Source organism: Dermochelys coriacea, chromosome 9, assembly GCF_009764565.3.
Source record: "Dermochelys coriacea isolate rDerCor1 chromosome 9, rDerCor1.pri.v4, whole genome shotgun sequence".
Taxonomy (NCBI): Eukaryota; Metazoa; Chordata; order Testudines; family Dermochelyidae; genus Dermochelys; species Dermochelys coriacea.
In genome coordinates, this window is record NC_050076.1 from 81,385,767 (window position 1) to 81,407,206 (window position 21,440).

A 21,440-nucleotide genomic window follows, 5' to 3' on the forward strand; every position below is an offset into this window, starting at 1 on the left:
ACGTAGTTATACTAACCTAACCCCTGGTATAGACAGCATCGTGTTAGCAGGAGAGCTTCTCCTGCTGACATAGCTACTGCCTCTTGGAGATGGATTAACTACACTCACAAGAGCAGCTCTCCCACTGTAGGAGTGTTTTCACTTAAGTGTTACAGTGGCACAGCTACAGTGTTTTCAGCATAGACCTGCCTTAAGATTTGAAGGCTTAGTCTTTAAGCAATCCTTATTTAATGGGATTTGATCAATGCCTAATTTCAGTTTGTCCTATCTACCCCATGATAGTGAACAGCTTTTTTATATATCAACTTTACTTATGCAGGAGATCCAAAGTACTGGATTACAAGGTTTATGTTGATGTCATTGCCAAGAGCCACATGAGGACATGGCTTGGAGGAGTTTGCACAGACTGCATATAGCATCATCCCAACAACCAACCACCTTCCTATGTAGCTGAGTAAGGAACAGCTATCTGTTCCAAAAACCGGATTCTTAAAAGCATTCCTTTGCTTTGGAGAAGGAAGTTTGTGTTAGCTGTATATGCACGGTGGAATGAAGGGTCACTAGAGAGGGGGCAGTGAACTGAGAGATGTCCTTTTGTTACCTGTCATTCTGCTCATAAATGTTGAGTCCGAGAGCATCAACACCTAGCCAGAGTTCAGAGCCCTTCTTATTCTTAATGCTGAAGTAGTTCACGCCATACATTTCTAGATCCTGTGCAATTTTCAGGTACTCCAAGATGGCATCTTCCCTAAAGCATGCAAAGGAGAGCAGATATTCATATATGAAACCAGATAAGCCAAAAATTGAGAATTTATGCCTTCTTGATTGGATAGTGGCAACTAGTCTGACAACACCTCAGAGCATGACAATGCAGAGAGGTTTTTTAAACTAAGGGCTTGGCGAAAGCCATGGTTCAGGTGGGATGTCTCCATTAAAAGGGGGAACTATGTCCTAGTAAAGAGAGATAGTAGAGAAGCTAGTAAGGACCAGATAAATGTTAAAAAAAGTCCCATTTAAATAACAGGAAGGCAAGCAATTGAACATTGATAATATAACTTGTGCTTATACACAAACCAGCAGTCTAAATACTAATATGGATAAACTAGAGTGAATGGCATTACGTGAGGATATTGATATAATAAGCATTACGGAAACTTGGTGGAAGGAGGATAATTAATGGGACCCAGTAATACCAAGGTACAAAATATATAGGAATGAAAGGTGGTCATGCTGGTGTGGGAATGACACTCTGTGAGAGAGTCAAAGTGAAAGTCCTAAAATAACCCAAACTGTCTCTAGAGAGTCTCTGGTAAATTCCATGCCTGAATACAAGGATAGCAGTAGGAATATACCACCAGTCTCCTGACCATGATGATGAAATGCTCAAGGAGATTAGAGATGCTACAAAGGCAGGAAACAATAATAATGGGTGATTTCAACTATCCCCATGACTAGGCATGTCACCCCTCAGGAAGGGTTGCAGAGATACAATTTCTACACATGTTAAATAACTTTCTTGAAGCAGCTGGTGCTGTAACCTAGGGTTCTTAGCCTCTTTCTTTCCGATCCCCCCTCCCCCCCCACTATGGTACAAGAACCCCACGGTCCACCTATGCCACAATTAGCTTTCTGCACATAGAAGCCAGGGCCAGAATTAGCAGGTAGCAAACTGGGCAGTTGCCTGGGGCTGCATCCCACAGGGGACCCCACAAAGCTAAGCTGCTCAAGTTTTGTTTTCAGCCCCAGGTGCCAGGGTTCAGGACTTCGGGCATCAGCCCCATGAGGTGGGACTTCAGCTTTCTGCCCTGGGCTCCAACGAGTCTAACACTAGCCCTGCTGGATGGACCACCTGAAACCTTCTCATGACAAAAAGAAAAGGAGTACTTGTGGCACCTTAGAGACTAACAAATTTATTAGAGCATAAGCTTTCATGAGCTACAGCTCACTTCTCTAATAAATTTGTTAGTCTCTAAGGTGCCACAAGTACTCCTTTTCTTTTTGCGAATACAGACTAACACGGCTGCTACTCAAACTTCTCATGACAGCAGCGGTTCTCAACCAGGGGGCAACTCACAAAAGGTGGCCACTAAATTGACCACTAGATCTGGTCCAAGAGGTGACTATAACTGAAGTACTCAGTAATAGTGACCATAATGTAATTAAGTTGAACATTCTTGGTGGGGACAAGGAATACTAAATGCTACTACAGTGGTTGTGTTTTTTTTAAACCTTCAAAAAGGGATAGGATACAAGCTTCCTCACTTTTGTTAAATGGAAATTAATAGGGTGAAAAGCCTGCAAGCTGCATGGAAACCATTTAAAAAAACCCACACCCCCACCCATACAGGCTCAAACTAAATGTATACCACAAATAAAAAAAAAAAAAATCACCATGCCACCATGGCTAAACAGAGTGGGGGGGGAGGGGGGAGGAGAACGACATCCCTTAGAAAGTTTGGAACTCAAATCCTAGTGAGAAATAGAGAAATATAAACCCTGGCAACCAAGTGTAAAGGCAGGCCAAGAAAGAATTTGAAGAGCAATTAGCTGAAGACACAAACAGCAAAAAAAAATTTTTTTTTTTTTGTTTAAGTACATCAAAAGCAGGAAACCTGCCAAAGTCAGTGGGGCCACTGGACGACTGACATGTTAAAGGAGCACTCAAGGAAGACAAGGTCATTGTGGTGAAGCTAAATAATTTTTGAAGTCTTCACTGTAGAGGATCTCTGGCAGACCCCCACACCCAAACCATTCTTTTTAAGAGAAAAATCTGAGCAACTGTCCCAGATTAAGGTGTCAATAGAAATAGTTTTGAAACAAACTGACAAGTTAAACAGTGATAAGTTACTATGACCAAATGGTATTCCCCCAAGAATTCTGAAGGAACTTATGCAATTGCAGAACTACTAACTGTGGTACATAACCTATTGCTTAAATCAGCCTCTGTTCCAAAACACTAGAGGGTAGCTAATTTAACTTTTTTTAAAATATGTTTCCAGAGGCAATCTTGGCAATTACAGGCTGGGTAAGCTTAACTTCAGTACCAGGCAAATTGGTTGCATCTATAACGAACAGAATCAGACACATCCATGAACACAGTGTTGGAGAAGAGTCACAGCTTTTGTAAGTTGAAATCATGCCTCAATCTACTAGAATTCTTTGAGGGAGTCAACAAGCACATAGACAAGGGTGAGACTGCAATATAGCGTACCTGGATTTTCAGAAAACCTTTGACAATGTCCCTAAACCTCCAACTGCCAGAAGCTGGGACTGCAAGGTGGATGAATCACTCAGAATTGCCCAGTTCTATTCATTCTGTCTGAAGCAGCTGGCACTGGCCACTGTCAGACAATACTGAGATAGATGGGCCACTGGTCTGATCCGGTATGGGTGTTCTTATAATACAACCATTTAGAAAAGTTGAGTTTCACTCTGCTAAGGATATTGTACACTTGCTAGCCAATACTGGCTGAGAAAGACAAGATTGTAGTTATTCTTCAGCAAGATGGCTTGAACACTACTAAGAGGCTTTTGCCCTAGGATGAGCTTTTGTTTACACACAAACCTTATCTACAGAAGTAGAGAACTACCATATATAGTATGACTATACCAATCTAACAGAGCAAAATCAAACCTTGATCAGTTACCTGAGCATTCCCCGATGTTCCTCATGCCACACTTGGATCCTCTCCTCCCATTGGTCTTTGTTGAGTTTGTGTTGCTCCAGAACTCTAGAAAGGAAAAAAGAGAGCAGCAGGATCCTGTCAGTTCAAAAGAAGGCACTACATCGAGACACGCCACAAAAGTCAGCATATTCAGTGCTGTACAGTCTAAAATGTCTCATACACAGTATAACAATGCCAATAGAAATTCTATAGTATATGGTGGCCTTATTGGCCAGGGTTGACTCTTAACCCAATTAAATGTTCAGACAATTTGGCCTGACTAACACTGCTGCATATCCAGACTACAGCATAATTTGACAGGAGCCCTGAATATTTAGCCAAGTAATGATATCCAACTTCTCATTTTTTATATCATACCCATTTATGGAGTTAGTGCCAAAATTTACTTTTGCTCCCCCCTTCTTTTGCTCAGGTATCTTCAGTTCGTTATTCCCAGAAATTTAAGTTTCTACCTGCATTTTTATACTGAGTTGCAATGAGCTCTTCAAAATGCAAATTTCCAGGGAGAATAGATAGGGGTGCAGGAAGTGCAACAGCCTTACTCTTATGGAAAGATGCACCCTGAACACCCATCAGAATTAAGATGATTTGAGAAAACAGGCAAAAAGCTAAAGTAAAGCTATAGTAAATATAGCACTTGTGCACTTCACCAGCCTCGGACCTTCCAGCACCATGAAGTCTGCATACCTTTGAGGGAGCAGTTTGTCACCAGCAAGATAGCCAGGCTTGTGAAGCTCCTTGTTGAAATCTCCATGTTTAGATTGGACGGCATAGGAAGCCAGCAGGACAGCAGTCTCTGGAGGGCAATAGATATCATCATTCAAGATGCCCTCCTTCACTTGGAGGAAAAAGAGTCGCTGCGTGATGTCCTGAATCAGCTCCTCCGACACATCCTCTGGGTAGAACTTGGCACGGAACTTGAAGAGCAGTGGGCTTTCCTTGCGTACATCCTGTGCGGTCACCTGAAGTGAGAGATGGCACCATCCAGTTTTAGAACTGATGAGTGGAGCAGTGTGTAATAAAAAGGGAGTAAAAGACAGAGGCATGTTCAAAACACTTCCTTTCTGACACAAAGCAAAAAACCATGAAGTATCCTCCCATTGAGCAGTTCATTGTAAACTCCTAAGCTGATCCAGTCTAGCCAAGATTTCTTGTTTAGCAACTACAAAATACTATTGTGAACCTATCAGTAAGTCATGCACCACAGTGTTTTCTAGGGATGGCACCACACCAGGAGTCTTATTCACCATATATATTACACATGGATAGTCTCTTCCTTGATCCACCACATTAGATCTGCCTGGATAAAAGCATAGGCTAACTGCAGGCCAGGAACAGCAGACTGGCTGGCACATCTATATGCTGTAGACCTAGCTACTCTGGAACAGTCAGCACAGACTAGCCAAAAAAAAAAAATAAAAATAAAAAAAAAATCAAGGTTCTGTATTCAGAGCAGCATACAAGAACAAGTGTGAGGAGCTGAGCATCCCATCCAGCTGAGGACAAGAGTCCTGAAAATAATGGTTAGAACAAATGCACTAAAATTATCAAGTGTACAAATCGGATAACCAGGCATATACCTTTTTATTAAGTTTCAGCCATGTTGAGAAGCCCTTGGTGTCCTGATATTGAAGTCCAAAAAACCAGACCTCTCTCAGCCCAATTGTCTTCACAACCTGGAAAAGACAGAGCAGTGTGTACATCAGTATCTTTCTCAGCTGACTAGCCACAGGCTCACTGTTTACCTGGGAATGTGTTGGAGTGGTGTAGTATAAGGTAGGCAAGTTTATAAAAGAATCAAATAAACCAAACTTCCACCTGTTGACTATGGGGATAGGGACACGGAAAAAGCTATCCTTGTTCACTCCCTGCACTCCATACCACTTCTGCAGAGTCCTTTATAAAAAAGGGAGAGATAAGAGGGGTCCCTAAAAAGTTTGCCAAATTTGAAGTAGGGTGATGGTAATTAAGGTACGCCAAATTGAAGCAGGTGGTAACAATGCCCTATGCAGCTCTGCCGGTGCAGATCACTACCACCCTGCTGCATCTTCTTACATGCCCCCTCACTCTCCCTGAGTGAAGGCTGCCAGTTGTACAATAGTTCTCATTAAGACAACACCAATTAAGAACTAAGCACCTATCACAAACTCACTGCAGATGCCTCCTAAACCCATCTGAAACAGGACTCCTGCTGGGAAAAGCTGGAGCACGGAGCAACCCCAAATTATTGATAAATTAAGATTTTGGCACCATAGCAAAGGCCAGGGTTTCCCTTGTATGTAGGTACATTCCAGAGAGTTTGCAGGTGGGAAGCTATACAGTTTAGACCCTCTAACTTTTCCTGGTCTGAGCCTGGATAGCAACAGTGCAAATGCTGAGATACTAGCCAGTCTCATAAATGAGCAAGGATGACTGCAGTAAGGAGTGATACATGCTGGTTGGGTAAGGCAATGGCAGATACTACAGCAGTAGATAGCATATGCCTTGGTTCTAATTCCAGAAACATCCTTCATTTTTACATGCAAGGGTCTTATTTTTGAGCATACCATGAACCACTCTGCTATGGACCAGAGAGTCAGTCTTGTTAACTGCCACACGCCTTAAGATTTGCAATGCACGCTACCTTGTATGTAAATGCCGCCTACCCATACCCACCTGCTGTTTAGTTGCTCCACTGAAGTGCACTGCTTTGGGTAAGGCAGGGCAGCAACATGTCCCTTAGACAGTGATGAGCCACCAATACAATAAATAAACCCCAATGCAAGGATCTCTCCTCAGTCATGCACCTAGCACACTTTTGGTGCTATATAAAACAAGAGAAGGCTTCACAAAGCTATTGTAGCATTCAGTGTTAGAAGCCTGCCAAATGTGGAAACTACTGTGGTAACGCTATTTCCTGTCAGGGGGTGGGGGTTATTTGTGATTGTGAACAAACCAACAGAACTAAACTTTTTGATAAGCCAGGGACATGTTATGGGCTAAAAAATCCCCTACAGGCAGCCTTCCTGAAAATTCTTCATCTGGCTTCAAATCTGTACTCTACACTTCAGAAAACACAGACAGATATGTCCCACTCTCCCCATCATCTTCACTAGCTTCTTAGCCAGCTGACTTTACCCACCTGTCTTTCAAACTATTTTATAAAATTATGACCCCAACACTGCAGCCAAGTGTCTCAAGACTGCTGGCACTCACTCCAGCCTACCCATCAGACTTCAGATTTACTCACTTTCCTGAGACTGCCTGCTTGCCTCCCTGGACCTGATGCCTCAATCTGTTGGGAAGGAGCAATGCTGACATGATCTCCCTGCTCTCAAATCACTTCCTCTTTTAATCTCCAGGAAGCCTTCCGCTCCATCCTGTTTTTTTATTGCTCTAGGGGTGCAGCATACCCTAGAATTTGTATTACTGGTTTTATGGCCGGCTTGTAAGAGAACAATGCTGGGTCACTTACTGCTTTGCTACCTACAGCAAAAGAGAGGTGTTTAGAGGCAAGTGTTTATCAGACTTGGTCTACAATTAAGATAACTATATCAGAGATGTGAAAAACCCATACTCTTGGGTATGGGTACTCCAGCACAACTATTCTGACCTACTGCCTCCTGTATAAAAACAGGAAGATTGATGGAAGAATGTGTGTGTCAACCTTGCTACCATTGTTTGTTTAGGTGGATGGTGTTCCAACACAGAAGGAAAATCCCTTCAGTCAGTGTAGGCTGTGTCTACACTGTGGGGTTATGCCAGCATAATTATGCCAATATAGCTATGCTGATATAGCCTCTATGGGTCCCACCCTGAAATCCTCCCTTATGCACCAGTTCCTCTGACTTCAGTGGGATTTGTCCAAGTAAGCACTGCTTGCTTAAGAGTTGAGTGATTACTCCAAACCATTGGACCAGACTCCTAGGGACAGTGGGTCATAGGAACATAAGCAAATGTTTGTGACAGGCAATGGATTACATGCTGCTAAACAGACCTTCTGAAGTGCATTTAAGACTGCAGGCCAGTATATAGCTTAAGTGTGTGGGGCAGGGGAAGGAATGGGTCTGGAACACAGTTAAAATGAGAGCTCTGTTCTCAGGCATCATTAACATTTGAATACGATGGTGGCTCACCCCACTGCCGCATGTGTCTGCTTGCCTCAGTTTCATTTGCCGACAGCTTAAGCCTGGGAGTTCAGCATGCTGAACTGCCAAAAAGGAACCAAATGGCATCACACTGAGGCCACAGCACAAAAGGACTTTTATTCCACAGCGGAGAAGTCTGCACTGTAATAGCAACAGCAACAGATGGGACAAAAAGGAAAGCCAGCTATGCAAACTCAGTATCTTTATAAATCTTATTCCCTCCCTCCCCAAAATAAAACTTTTTTGCAAAGTTATACTGACACTATGTTGCACAGAACCACATAATTAGTGCTATGAATTACATGAGCTGTAAAGGCAAGCACGTTCTGGCTTGCTAGACCAGGTCTGTGTGCAGGCTGTATGTAGTCATTCATATCTGAAATTGCTTTCCAACCGGATGTGCATGCTGGTAGCCTCTACCAAATGCAAAGGGAAGTAACTCCCCACTGCATTTAAAAAATTATTTTTTTGTTCTATTTGGCAAAGGGAAAAACATCAAGGTAGCAGCTGTAGAAATCAGTCTCTAAGAGTCTGCCTGGCAGCTAGCAGCCTGATTACTAATCTACTTTTGTTAAAGGGGTATGCAGCATTTGCAGATTTGATGACCTGTTTGCCTGTGGAGCCTCACACACAATTCTTGGCAACGAGCAGGAATGGAGGGTGCAAAGGGACAAGATGCATAGGGCTGTTTTGAGGATGAGGGCCAATGAATTTTAAAGACAGCTGACTGTATGCAGTATTACAAGATTACTTGTATATTTATAGCCTTATTTTGCAAGTTGGAGAACACTATCTTTCCTCCTCGCCAGGCAGAATATTAAGTCAGGCTGACTAACAGAACTCTGAAGTACGATACAAGGAATTTATTCATAGATTTCATGTTTTTGATCTGCCTATAGGCTAGTGGAAAGCAGTGTACAGAGAGTCCAGGCAATCCTCAAGATTCCAGTTATGGTTTCATAACCAATTAATATATATTTAAGACCCCAGCTCAGGTACAGTTCATCAAATGGAACTCTCGTTGCCACAAGTAAATCCCAGACTGGAGTAGCGTCAAGTCTTCTCCCACCTTGTATTGAAATAACCACACTAGGCATCTTTGCACTCATTCTTTGAGTGAATCTGTATTAGCACACTAGCAATAACATTCTTAAAGATACATTCAAGTTTCCTAGGGCAGTGTTTTTCTAAGTTCCAGGTTGCGACCCAGTACTGGGTCACAGCATGTAAGGCCCTGGGTCACCTTGCTCAACACCCAGGGACCCTAGCAGCTCTGGTCAGCACCACTGACAGGGATGTTAAAAGTCCGGTCGACGGTTCTGCCCAGCTAAGGCAAGCCAGTGCCTACCTGTTCCGACATAGCGCTGTGCCCTGGAAGCAGCCAGCAACGGGTCCAGCTTCTAGGCAGGGGGGTCACGGGGTTCCACATGCTGCCCCCACCCTGAGCACCAGCTCCACACTCCCATTTGCCAGGAGCTGCTTGCATGCCTCTGTTTAGGAGCTAGACTGCTGCTGGTCACTCCTGCCTCTGCACTGCTGACCAGGAGCTGCCAGAGATAAGTCTGTGTTCCCTCGCCCCAACCCAGAACCCCTTCCTGGCCCCACCCCAGAGCTTTGACCTCCTCATGCACCCCAACCTCCTGCCTGAACTGTGAGCTGCCCTCCCAAACCCAGAGCCTGAAAGCTCTTCCAAGAGTAAGATTTCTAGCTCTCCAGTCTAAGAGACAAGAAATGGGAGACACTGAAGTCTTGTCAGAGGTAGCTTGTCTCAGGTAGTTTCTATTAGGGCTCCCAAGTCAAGGCGGCTTGGTTGGACTTCTGGTTTGGGTCAATGCACAGTATGTGGCCAGGAAGAGGAATGGGGGAAACCCTGCCAAGCTTCCAGAAATCATGAGATAAACAAGCAGGGCTTAAATTCAGCTGGAGCAATCCAGAGCAGAGCTCCGGTGACCATTTTCAAACCCCTGGAAGCCCCAGCAGCCACCCTCCCTTGTGGAGCTGAAAGCCCCGAGGACCCCCACAACACACCCTGCAGCTGAAACCTGGAGCCCTGAATGGAGGAGGGGCAAAGAGGTACAGGTGGCTCCAGGATATAATCTGACCTGGGAGCAAGGATCAACATAAACCAGATCTGTATTCCCCTTTAAACTTCACTGTTACTAACTCAATTTTATTGCATGTCTCTCAACATGGTATGTTTTGTGGTTTTGTTTTTTTAAAGCCCGAGCTCTGAGTCAAAAGGACAAACCCCACTCATTTAAAAACGAACTTTCAGCCCTCAGAAATGCAGAGAAAACAAGAAAAAGGAACCCTAAATGGTCAAATTCCAGAAAGCAAATCAAGAACCCCAATTTTTCCCTCCAATCCTGATTTTTGGAGGGCTAGACCCAAGACTAAATGTTTGGATTTGGCAATAGTGAAACTTCATTCATTGAAAAAGCTTTGGATGTAGAAAAAAAAAGCCTTCATGTTTATCATTGTTTCATATGCTGTGAAAAGGGAACAGAAAATGCTTATCAAATGCATGAAGTTGACTAGTTTCACTGTAGCCTTTGCCCTGGTATTCTAGCTTCACAGCAGTACACCTCCCCCCCCCCCCCCAACATACCACATCCAGCAGCAGCAGCAGCAGCAGCATGATGAGGAGATTTGTTTAATGCTCTCAAAAGTCATGTTAAACTTTTACTCTGTGCCAGTAACTACAGAACCCATCTTCCTGTCAAATCTAAACTTAAAAATTTAGCAATGAAGTTGTATTTCTATCTAGAATTCCTGGTTGTGAAGGCAGTCTTCAGAATAGTTTATTGCTTTTAACAACAACAAAGTAACACTGTACTGGTTTTATTCCTCCAGTTTGATTTAACTATAGACCCATTTAATTTTACAGAGACCTGAAGCATAGCTACTTAAGTATCAGACAAAGCAGCTGATGACAAAAAAAAATTTACATCTCATGTGTGTGCGTCCCCCCAAAAATAGGTCCTGCATTTATGTCCACATGCAGTAAGACTTAATTTAAGTCTGAAAAACAGCATGAGGAGTTCTAGGAGAATACAGAATGAACCAGAATCATATAGAAGTGAAGCATAATTTGTATATAAATTAGGCTGCCCAAGAGCCACTACTCTAGGGGTAACCTTTAAATATCACTAAAAAGGGCCCAGCTTTCCTTTACCAAGACAGAGATGGACCACTGAAGACACCTAATAAGCCCTCCTCCCCATCCCTGGAAAAAAGAAAGTACTCCTCCAAAGGTTCTGAATTGCCATAATACAGGTTTTAGAAAGGGTTTTGTGCAAGATATACATGTTGCTTGGCACTAGTCTAACTTCATTCTCTTGGCCCAATCTACAGCCAAGATAACATGCTCCAAGAACAATTTGAGAGGGAAAAATGGATAATCTCATTTTCTGGTTTGAGCAAGATTAGCTACAAAGCTTCCCTCTAAGAAAACAATTCCTGGCTCCAGTCACCCTTTGGAAACAAGTTTAATTTTAAACTAATAAAGTTGGCTCCTGAAGTAAAACTGCTAAACCACATTTCCAGAAACACTTCAACACCATGATAGCCACAACCACCCTTAGCTGCAGAAAGGAGATGCATTCCAGGGGGGCGGGAGGGAGAGAAGACCTGATGAACAGTGTCCATGGAATCCCATCTTTCCCTTATGGGAATGCCAAAAGGCATTGCTAACTTCAGTCTAGGAGGCTAATGCATTAGTCACTCTACCAGCCCTTTAAATGCCACTAATATTTCAAGGAACTATTTCAGATGATACTTGCTACTGCTGAGTGCACCTCCATTAGCATCCTACAGTTTACTTGTGTGCAGTATGAAAACCTGCAAAAAGGTAGTCCATAAACGGCTTGATTGGGTGAAGTGTTTTTTTCTATGTACTCCTAGGGAGGTTTACTCATACTTTGCTAAACTGTTGTGGCTAAAGCCATTGCTCCCTAATAGCAACCATGAAGAAATCAAAAGAAAAATATAAATAATTTAATAAAATAGACTAGACTCTTCCTACTTCTATTTAAAGTCCTGGTTTGTCAGCAAGGTGGCTTAGAAGCAGAGTAATGCACATTGGAAAAATCTCAATTATACATATAAAATGGCTCTAAATTAGCTGTTACCACTCAAGAAAGATCTTTGTTCTTGTGGATAATTCTCTGAAAACATCCACTCAATGTGCAGTTGCAGTAAAAAAAAAAAGCCACAAACAATGTTGGGAAATTAAGAAAGGGATAGAAGAGAAAAAAAATATTGCCTCTATATAAATCCATAGTACGCCCACATCTTGAATACTGTGAATTGGAAAAGGTTCAGAAAAAAAAGGGCAACAAAAATTAGGGGTATGGAATGGCTGCCCTATGGGGAGATTAAAGACTGAGACTTTTCACCTTGGAAAAGACAATTAAGGGGGGATGGGATAGAGGGCTATAAAATCATGACTGGTATGGAGAAAGTAAACATTTCCTTATTTACTCCTTTCCATAACAAGTACTGGGGGGGTCACCAAATTGAAATTAATAGGCAGCAGGTTTAAAAACTGAAGGAATTATTTTTTCCAGACAAAGCACAGTCAACCTGTGGAAGGACAAGTCCATCAACGGCCATTAGCTAGGATTGGCAGGGATGGTGTCCCAAGCCTTTGTTTGCCAGACACTGCAAATGGGAGACACTTGATTACCTGTTCTGTTCATTCCCTCTGGAACACTTGGCATTGGCCACTGTCAGAAGACAGGATACTGAAGCTAGATGGACCTTTGGTCTGACCCAATATAGCCGTTCTTAAGCATTACTTCATTGCTCTAGGATCCAGGAGTCAACTCAAGACCTGCCTATTGAGGATCCAGTACATTACAGGCTCTTTCCCCATTGAGATGGATCTTGATAGGCTCCACATTTGAGTGTGTGCTAGCATCTGCTCATTGCTGAGCATAAAGAACAGTGAGCACTCTGAATAAGATGTAGTCACTGGGCTACAAGGAAGAAGTTGACATTTCAGCCTTAACTCCTTAGAGTTCATAAACTTGGCTTGTAACAAAGCTATCTCCACAATGTAACTTCCTCAAAAAAATATTTTCTTTCTGAAGCATGCCATATTCACCCAGCTTTGATAAGAAACTTGGACATTTCTTTTATACAAAAAAAAGTGTCCTCAAATGAGTCCTACAACCTTTGTTTACTTTAAAGTTCAGTGGTTGGTTTTGGAATTACATGCAGACTTGAACCATTAAAACTTGGACCTCAAACCATGTAGACTTCAAATCAAATGTACTCTAGTCTTTAGTCCTTCCTGAAGTCTGCACATACATCTTCAGGCTCTCTTAAATTTGGTGCTGAACTGGCTGTGTTTAAGGATTCCACAGGGGGTAAGTTTGTGGAAGTTGTACTGTATGAGCAAGCTGAAGCTCAAGATATGCTAGTTAACACAGCTGTCCTTTAGGCAGTCCAGTGCACATACCTACTGGATAAGTAGCTCCACATAAACAGGGATTTTTACCATTTGACTTGACAAGTGGTCAAGAATCCTCAAATGAAAAATTTAATGAGTTCTATTCGCAGATTCAAGAAAAATTAGAACACTGAGGTGTGAAAAATAATTCTAAAGTCAAAAAATTTTGAGTTTATGAATATCCAAACTTAGTGATGCCTAGGTTCCCAAACTAGGGGCTTGATTACAGAAAATGTAATAAGTCATACACCTGTGCACAGAAGATTTAAAATGCTCACAAGTCTGGCATCTTCTGTTTTGATAGTGTTTTACCCCCACTTTACATATCATGTAATTATGACCCCACATTCCCACTTACCATGTCATGTAGTTATGGCAATACCTACTTTCTTCACTTCATATGGCAGATACTATACTACACAGTGATCTAGGAGTCCCATGTCCATGTCTTCTCCAGAAAATATGGAGCACAATAACATATGATGTGGTGGTATTAGGGCTGTTGTAAACTTCAAAGGGTAGATGTAGTAAGCTGGACTGTCCAGCCAGATTAAGGATGGATCAAGATAAATTTTTCTGGGAGGTACGTGGAAGAGCCGTCAGTGTTTCTTACCATCAAGTAGAAGATTTACAGAGCTGTGTTTACAAAATGGAAGAGGAATGTTGTGGTCTGACCTAAAAATCAGAAGTGCTATTGTGGTACAATAGATGCAGAGGGTTTGACTATGGTGAACAGGTAGAGGGCACATGTGGATACAAAGCCAGACATAAAATTTTGGGGGAACCAAACTGATTTTCTAGACTTAAATGTTTCTGCTCAAAGCAGAGGGGGGGTGGGGTCCTAAACCTCTACACCATGTTCAATTAGTGCAGTGAGTCAATTTTTAAATATTTCCACACTGGTTGCTGGCTACAATTCTCAACTTCCTATCTGTAATGCAGGGCTGATCCTCTGCCTGGATGCATCAGTTGCCACTTTAAGTGTTCACCAGTAGCTGAGGGCTGCTGTCTCCTCCAACAAGTAGTTCCAGAAACTTCAGAGGCTGGCTAGGGAGCCACTGCCAGGGCTTTTACAAAAAGTGTGATGTGGGCTGTACCTCCAGAGGAGATAATAAAAACAGGAGGAGAAAGAAGTAGACTAAACAGGATCAGAGAGTAATTACTAGGTGCTGAACAGGTCAAAAGTAGAGCTGCTATGTGGGTTGGAGAAGAAAAGAAAAAAAAAAAAAGTGTGGCAGAGTAGGGCGGGGGGGGGGGTAGAAAGGGACTCTGCAGATCTGTTTTGAGATTTGGCTGTAGGGTGTTGTACAAAGTAAGGCATGCAAAAGACTGAATTTGAGATTTTTTATTTCAAGCAGCTTCTACTTAATGGTGTCTTACTGCTAGTTCTGTAGGTAAACAAAAATTCCACCAACCTAAAACAGATTTCTTTGAACAAGACTATCTGGATTTAAATTCTAGTTAGAGAAGTCAAGCCTGTGTACCACACCTTCAAAAGAAAAAAAAAAAAAATAACCCAGCTGTACCAGGAAGAGCTCCTCAGACACAACCAACCAAGCGAACAGTAGTACTGCTTCCTCTGTAACCACATAGTAGTTGGAGGCAAAACAAAATGTAGTTGGTGGCATCTATGGTAGGAAGAGGGCGTTTAACATTTAAGAGGGAGGGAGAATGGGAAGGCATTGGGGTAGGACTCCCAAGCAGTTTAAAGGAATCAGTAAATTTACTGAATTTGCACTTTATCAGAAAAAAGATGAGTACTTGTGGCACCTTAGAGACTAACAAATTTGTTTGAGCATAAGCTTTCGTGAGCTACAGCTCATTTCATCGGATGCATTTGGTGGAAAATACAGTGGGGGAGATATACACACAGAACATGAAACAATGGGTTTTATCATACACACTAAGAGTGATGATAAACCCATTGTTTCATGGTGTGTGTGTGTATATATATATATATATATATATATATATATATATATATATATATATATATATATATATATATATATATATATATATATATAAAAATCTCCCCCACTGTATTTTCCACCAAATGTATCCGATGAAGTGAGCTGTAGCTCACGAAAGCTTATGCTCTAATAAATTTCTTAGTCTAAGGTGCCACAAGTACTCCTTTTCTTTTTGCGAATACAGACCAACACGGCTGCTACTCTGAAACCAACCAGTTTATCAGAGAATCATTTACCCCCATCTATAGTTAAATAATTTAAAATGAAGCAGTGTTCTGCACCATATGTGGCAGTATTAAGGGGACACCCACAATGTAAGTTATGTATTAACAAAAAGAAAAGGAGTACTTGTGGCACCTTAGACTAAAATTTATTAGAGCATAAGCTTTCGTGAGCTCAAGCCATACTATATTTTACCCTTTAATCCACATGCAATGGGGGGGGGAGGGGGAAATAAATTGGTGTTGATGTTGAAGTCTTCACACTAATCCACAAATCAGGGAAAGTTGCCATTTCACAGGTGCTTTACAGACCACTCCCTCAGCAGTGAAGGAAAAACCACACAAGGGGCTAGGCAGAGTGATGGCAGCAGAGCCCCTTGATTGACCTGTAGCTCCATAACTAAGGGAGTGTCTACACTGGCAATTAACAGTGCTGCAACTTTCTCACTCAGGGGTGAGAAAAAACACCTTCTGAGCGCAGCAAGTTTCAGCACTGTAAAGCAGTAGTGTAGGCAGGGCTCCACGCTGCGAGCTGTGCCCCTCGTGGAAATGGGTTTTTAGGAGCACTGGGAGAGCTCTCCCCCAGCGCTCTGCTGCAACCACACAAGCCACATTAAAGTGCTACCGTGGCAGCGCTTTTATTGTTGCCAGTGTAGACTAGCCCCAAGTAACTAATTCATAAATTCTAAAAGAGTCTCCCATCAATTATCTGTAGAGTGTTACAGTTTCTGAATGCCTCACTCTTCAGCTGAAAAGTGTTGACATCTAAAGCAGCTGAATAATTAGGAAAAAACTCAATACTGAGACCCTATGGATCATCAGTAACTAGGACTGGTTTATACAAATTGCTATATGAGCCCCTAGCTGACCATTTGCAACTGAAAATTGTCTGTTTGTGCATGTATGTAATTTTCCTAGTTCTATACTTAAGTCAGACATACAATTGCACATGCATCCAGAAAAATAAAGCCGGTATTAGAGGTGTACAAAAAGCTGCAATAAAGCCCATCTGCAGCTGATAGAGACAGGCAAGACAGGACTCGTGCATCCCTTGGGTGGATCAATACATTAATCAAAGTAGTTGGTTATAGAAACAGCTTAGAACCTAGTCTCCCCATTACAGAAAGAGGCAAGCAGGAGAGTAGCCTTTACAGTCTCAGGCTGCTGTCATGGAGAAAGCCACCTAGTTTACTACTGAACATTTAACAGAAGTTGAATAGAAAAAGGAGGGGGAGTTTAACAAATGTCAGCACTTAAAAATAAACGGCTGTGAAACCATCTCTGCAGCCAACCACACACTACACCCTGCTCTAGTGAAGCTACTGTTTAGTAAGATGAAAATCATGTGAACTAACTGTCAGAATTAGTGTCAATTCTTATTTGAAGTGATTTAAAATTAATACAATAAAATTAATACAAGCTAACAATTTTTTGCAGCACTTTTAGATAAGGCGATTATGGTAGCTAGAAAGAGAAGAGGTCCAATGAATTCACTGGCAGGTCAAATATACATAATGAAGGGCTAGCTATACACAGGCTGCACTTGAATGAAGTCTGCTGCACACACTACAATATGTTCATATCCATTACAGTTGTGTATCAGAAGGTTTGACCACAAGCTGGATACTAGTTTTGTTAAGTTTAGTAAGATATGGGAAGAACAGCTCAACTCAGATCTAACAATTCCTACCCTCAAAGTCTCATTTACTCTCAAATGAAAGAAAGGGAATGCCAGTGCTACGAGTCTGTTTGGAACAGAGCAGAAAGTTACTCCCCGCCTTGTCATGGCTCCAGGGAGCATCAAGATTAGGCCTGACGTCAGGAGAAGATGATCCATACACAGCTTCAAACAAACAAACTGCAGGCTGGCTTTATCAGTTCAGGCAAAAAAGTGTTTCTCAACAAGGTGCTGAAATAGAAGTGGCTGCCAGGAGCCATGCAGAAGTGACTGCTGACCCAATTTTGTCCTAAGAGCATGCCATAACTTAGAGCAGCTACTACAGCTATAAGCCTAGAAGTAATTAACCAAAGCCAGAGCACTGTAACCTGGTTCCATTGGTTCCAATGGGTCTTGTCCAAAGAGATTTTCGGTACAATGGGTAAGAGGCAAAGCAGGATGAGCATTCTATTCACAGGCAAAGCCAAAAGGAAGCCTCAAGGCCCACGTAATGGCAAAGCAAGGAGTTGCAGCTGAATGTGCAATCCAAAATGTCCATTAGTAACAGCTGTGGCAAGAGTTCTGCCCTGCACCATGTGTGTCATTTTACACATAAATACAAGGTATGCCCCCCTAGCATAAAAGGGTCTACAGTCCAAATTAGGCAGCATGCAGACAAGGTGGAGAAATGACTAAGATACTTAAATATGCAGTTGTGGCTTGGCACAGGTCTACAACAAAAAAAACCTAGAACTACTAGGCACAAACAGGAGAGAATGGTTAGCTGCAAGAAGTGAACTTTTAGGCAAAACCACCTCATTCTTTATGCAAGTGCATTAGATCAGGTGCAGAGGATACAGAGCAGATCTAAAGGCTTTGGGGGAGGGGGGGAGAGAATACATCAGGTGCAAAGAAAAAGAAAGGGATCAGAGAGGCAAGGTGATTGGCAAAGCACTGCACAAGTGGTGGTGAAAGAGAATGACAGAGGAGCCCAGCAGTACAGAACTGCAGTAGGCAGAGGTATTTGAACTTGATGCAGGAAGCATGGGAGCAAGAGAAGGATTCCAACCAGAGCTAACCAAATCAAATATGCAGGGAGGATTTGGCTGCAGTCCATTGAATGAGGGCACAAGTAGTATTAATAACTGAGCAAAATACCACCAGAGGACAGCCCTACACCCATTTCATGCCTCTCCCGTCACCATCCCTTGCCAGGTTAGATCATTTGATAGAACTCCAGTATATAGTTTCCAAAAATTCCCCAATTGAACATCCATCATGAAGCTTGTTCCATGCACATCATTAAAATTCTCTACATCAGCAGCTGCATCCAAGCTCTTTAGCCTTTCTGGTTATACTTATCAAGTCACTATTTTACACTGTTATACTCTGAGCAACAGTTATAATATTCAATATAGCCCTGAACTCATTTGCCATGTTTGGGTTATAATGCCTGATGGTACTTTTCATGACAAGTGGTTCTCTGAGCCAGCTTAAATACGGTAGAACTTCAGAGAGAAAACACACACCAGAGAGAAAGTTATGAACTGACCAGTCAACCATACACCCCTCATTTGGAGCCTGAAGTATTCAATCAGGCAGCAGCAAATATAGTAGTCCTGTGTTAAACTACTAAAAAATATTAAGGGAAAGCAGCATTTTCTTCTAAAGTTTCAGAGCTGTATTAAGTCAATGTTCAGTTGTAAACTTTTGAAAGAAACAACATAACATTTTGTTCAGAGTTATGAACATTTCAGCAGAGTTACAAACAACCTTCATTCCTGAAGTGTTATACTGTACATTCCAACAAACCCCTGACATTAGGGCAAGTGACCAGTAAAGCAGCTCTTGGTAATCAGCCACACTGAGGTTCTGACATGTTTTGGTTGGGTATTTATCATTTGGCTCCCCAGGCAGGTGAAACTGGGCATAAGGGTGCTAGAACAGAATCTTTTCCCCACTTTAGCCTCCCCAGACTGTGCAAACCTCTGATGAAATAACTAAACCATTTTCAACCGGGGCAGTCTTTTCAGGCTAAAACATTTAGTCAAGAAACAAAAAATAAATACGGAATAATCAGTCTTATTTCAAGACAGGAGGAGTACATTTCCTATTGTTACTGAAGCTGAATGGGATATTTCCTTTGCAATCAAACTTCCCCCTTCCACAATCGTCCAGAGACAGTTTTTGAATGCCAGGGCAGCATTAGAGGACACATTAGATTCTTTATCAATGCACTGATGTAGCAGCAGATTCTAAAGTTCCTCACCCCTCCTGCAGTTCTGTCTGCAGTAGGCTGAGCTGCTGGAAGGGAAACCTTGATACCCATAAATGCAATGCCTACTTCCTATCTCACTCCTCAGAGTGTTTCTAGATCACTCACTTTTCCTTGGCAGAGCCTTCATCTTCCCAACCCAAGAGTTTCCATTTGAGATCACTATTGTTCTGGAATCCTTTAGCTAAATGGTACTTTTTCAGTGCCTAGCCCCCTCACTGTTCCTCGCCCCCAGCACCATATTCCTAGAACTGCCACAGAGTCACCAGAGTAAGGCAGACATGCACAGATGTCAAGGATTACATACACCTCTTTCACATACTCCCTGGGGAGTGAGCAGCAGGAGATTACAAATCAGACAAGCTTCTAGATGGCAAGACTCAACTGTCCACATATTATGTATTAGCCAGATATGGCCTACTGGGAAGCCTTCAGGAATCTTCTTTGCCCTTGTCAAGCCACAAAAGTGGATGAACATACACCATCTAGTGCAATTTCTCTCCTTTAATAATTTTAGTATACATCTGACAGCTATAATGATCATTCAGATAATTGAAAAATGAGAACAGGAGGAAAGGTAGTAGAGGAACTGTTCTGTATCCTGGCTCTGATATACTGTGGAAACCCTTAGTCATATGCCAGTGTATTTCCTTCTCCTTGTGGGTCAAATTACCACTCATTCTTTGAAATTCTTCCATTAAGATTTTAAAAGTTTAACCCACTAGTGAAGCTTCTACAGTTTTAAGATTCAGCCTTCTAATCCTTGAAGATCTGGTATCATGACTCAACTACGCATCAGTCTTTAAGACTTTGGGGGAGGGAGGGAAGTAGGCCCTTTAATAGTTCAGGGAATGGAGAGAACAAAAAAAAAAAGGGAAGTAACAGAGGCAAGCAGAAAAATGCTTCAGTCTTGACAAAAACAAATTCTGCTCAAAAGTAGTAGTCACTTTTGAAAATGTTGGCCATCTAGATTTAACTCATGTTTTAGGCACCTACCAAAAAAGTGGCCCAATTTTCAGGGGCATCTAGCATGGCATAGCATTAACATGTCAGCTATGGATGCTCAGTACCTTTGGATGAACGTGTGCTAGACCATTTCAGATGTCAAAATATTTGGGGACTCAGGTTACTTTAAAAAAGCTACACTGGCCAAAATTCTCAAAAGTCAAATCGATCCTGCTTTCTCTCTGGGCTATGAATGACAAAAGAATGTTATCAATGATTAAAAATTAGGTTTATATGAAGAATGATAGATGCTTCTCAAATACAGACTTATTCACTGTAAAGACTAAATTCAGCATCAGTGTGTGCTTTGTGGAAAAGTTCTGCCGCCCTGGGAGTGCAAAGCCATCAAAATTGCAGACCAACATGAAGATCTGGAACCCCCATTCTCATTGGTTAGGGGTTACAGCTACAAGAACATCCACTGAAGTTAGTGGTGTGCTCGCTGAGTAGCGCCTTACTCTGTGTGGTTAGGAGTATTAAAGCCTGACCCTTGAACAGGAGACATGGTGAACCCCACCCCATGCCCCAAAAAAGCCACACTATATTACAGTAGTTTCAAGGGAAAACACTGAGAACATCAAGCTCTTAATTCATTCTGTATCTGGCATCTCAAGGGCTATTGCTGAATGATGGAATAAAATTAACAATGCAGTGTCCCTACCCTTATTGTGTACACTCATGCTGCTTGGGTTTCAACAATGTCATTTCTATGGATCATGCAATGGTTATATTTAAAAAGGTGGGTCACAAGGCTAAAAGTGTTGGAGCTACTGCTGTTCAGAACATGCTAACAGCCCATCCAAGCACTCCTTAAATCAAGACTTTGGGAGAGAGTAGAGGTTTACTCACTGAATATCTTGAGGCACTGCTCCATCACAAAATAGTATACTAATCTGTCAAACTATTCCTCTATATTGCAACTTTGCAGTGAAGCAGCATCAGAAGAGAGAACATTTACTCTGAACATTCAAACAGTCTAGTGTTTGAAAGGGAAAAAAAAAACACCTTTAAGTGACCTTGTGGTACAAAATTAAACTTTTT

The 21,440-nt window shown here is 42.0% G+C and overlaps 1 protein-coding gene across 1 annotated transcript in view; it reads right to left on the bottom strand.

Moving 5' to 3' along the window:
- The window catches only part of MSN (moesin), a 75,122-nt gene that overhangs the window by 9,246 nt on the left and 44,436 nt on the right, over positions 1 to 21,440 (bottom strand). The window contains exons 3-6 of the mRNA XM_038416027.2: positions 5,267 to 5,362; positions 4,374 to 4,648; positions 3,648 to 3,731; positions 602 to 748 (exon numbers count right to left, since the gene is read on the bottom strand). Of these exons, the coding sequence (XP_038271955.1) occupies positions 602 to 748; positions 3,648 to 3,731; positions 4,374 to 4,648; positions 5,267 to 5,362 (602 nt within the window). The remainder of the gene's footprint in view (positions 1 to 601; positions 749 to 3,647; positions 3,732 to 4,373; positions 4,649 to 5,266; positions 5,363 to 21,440) is intronic.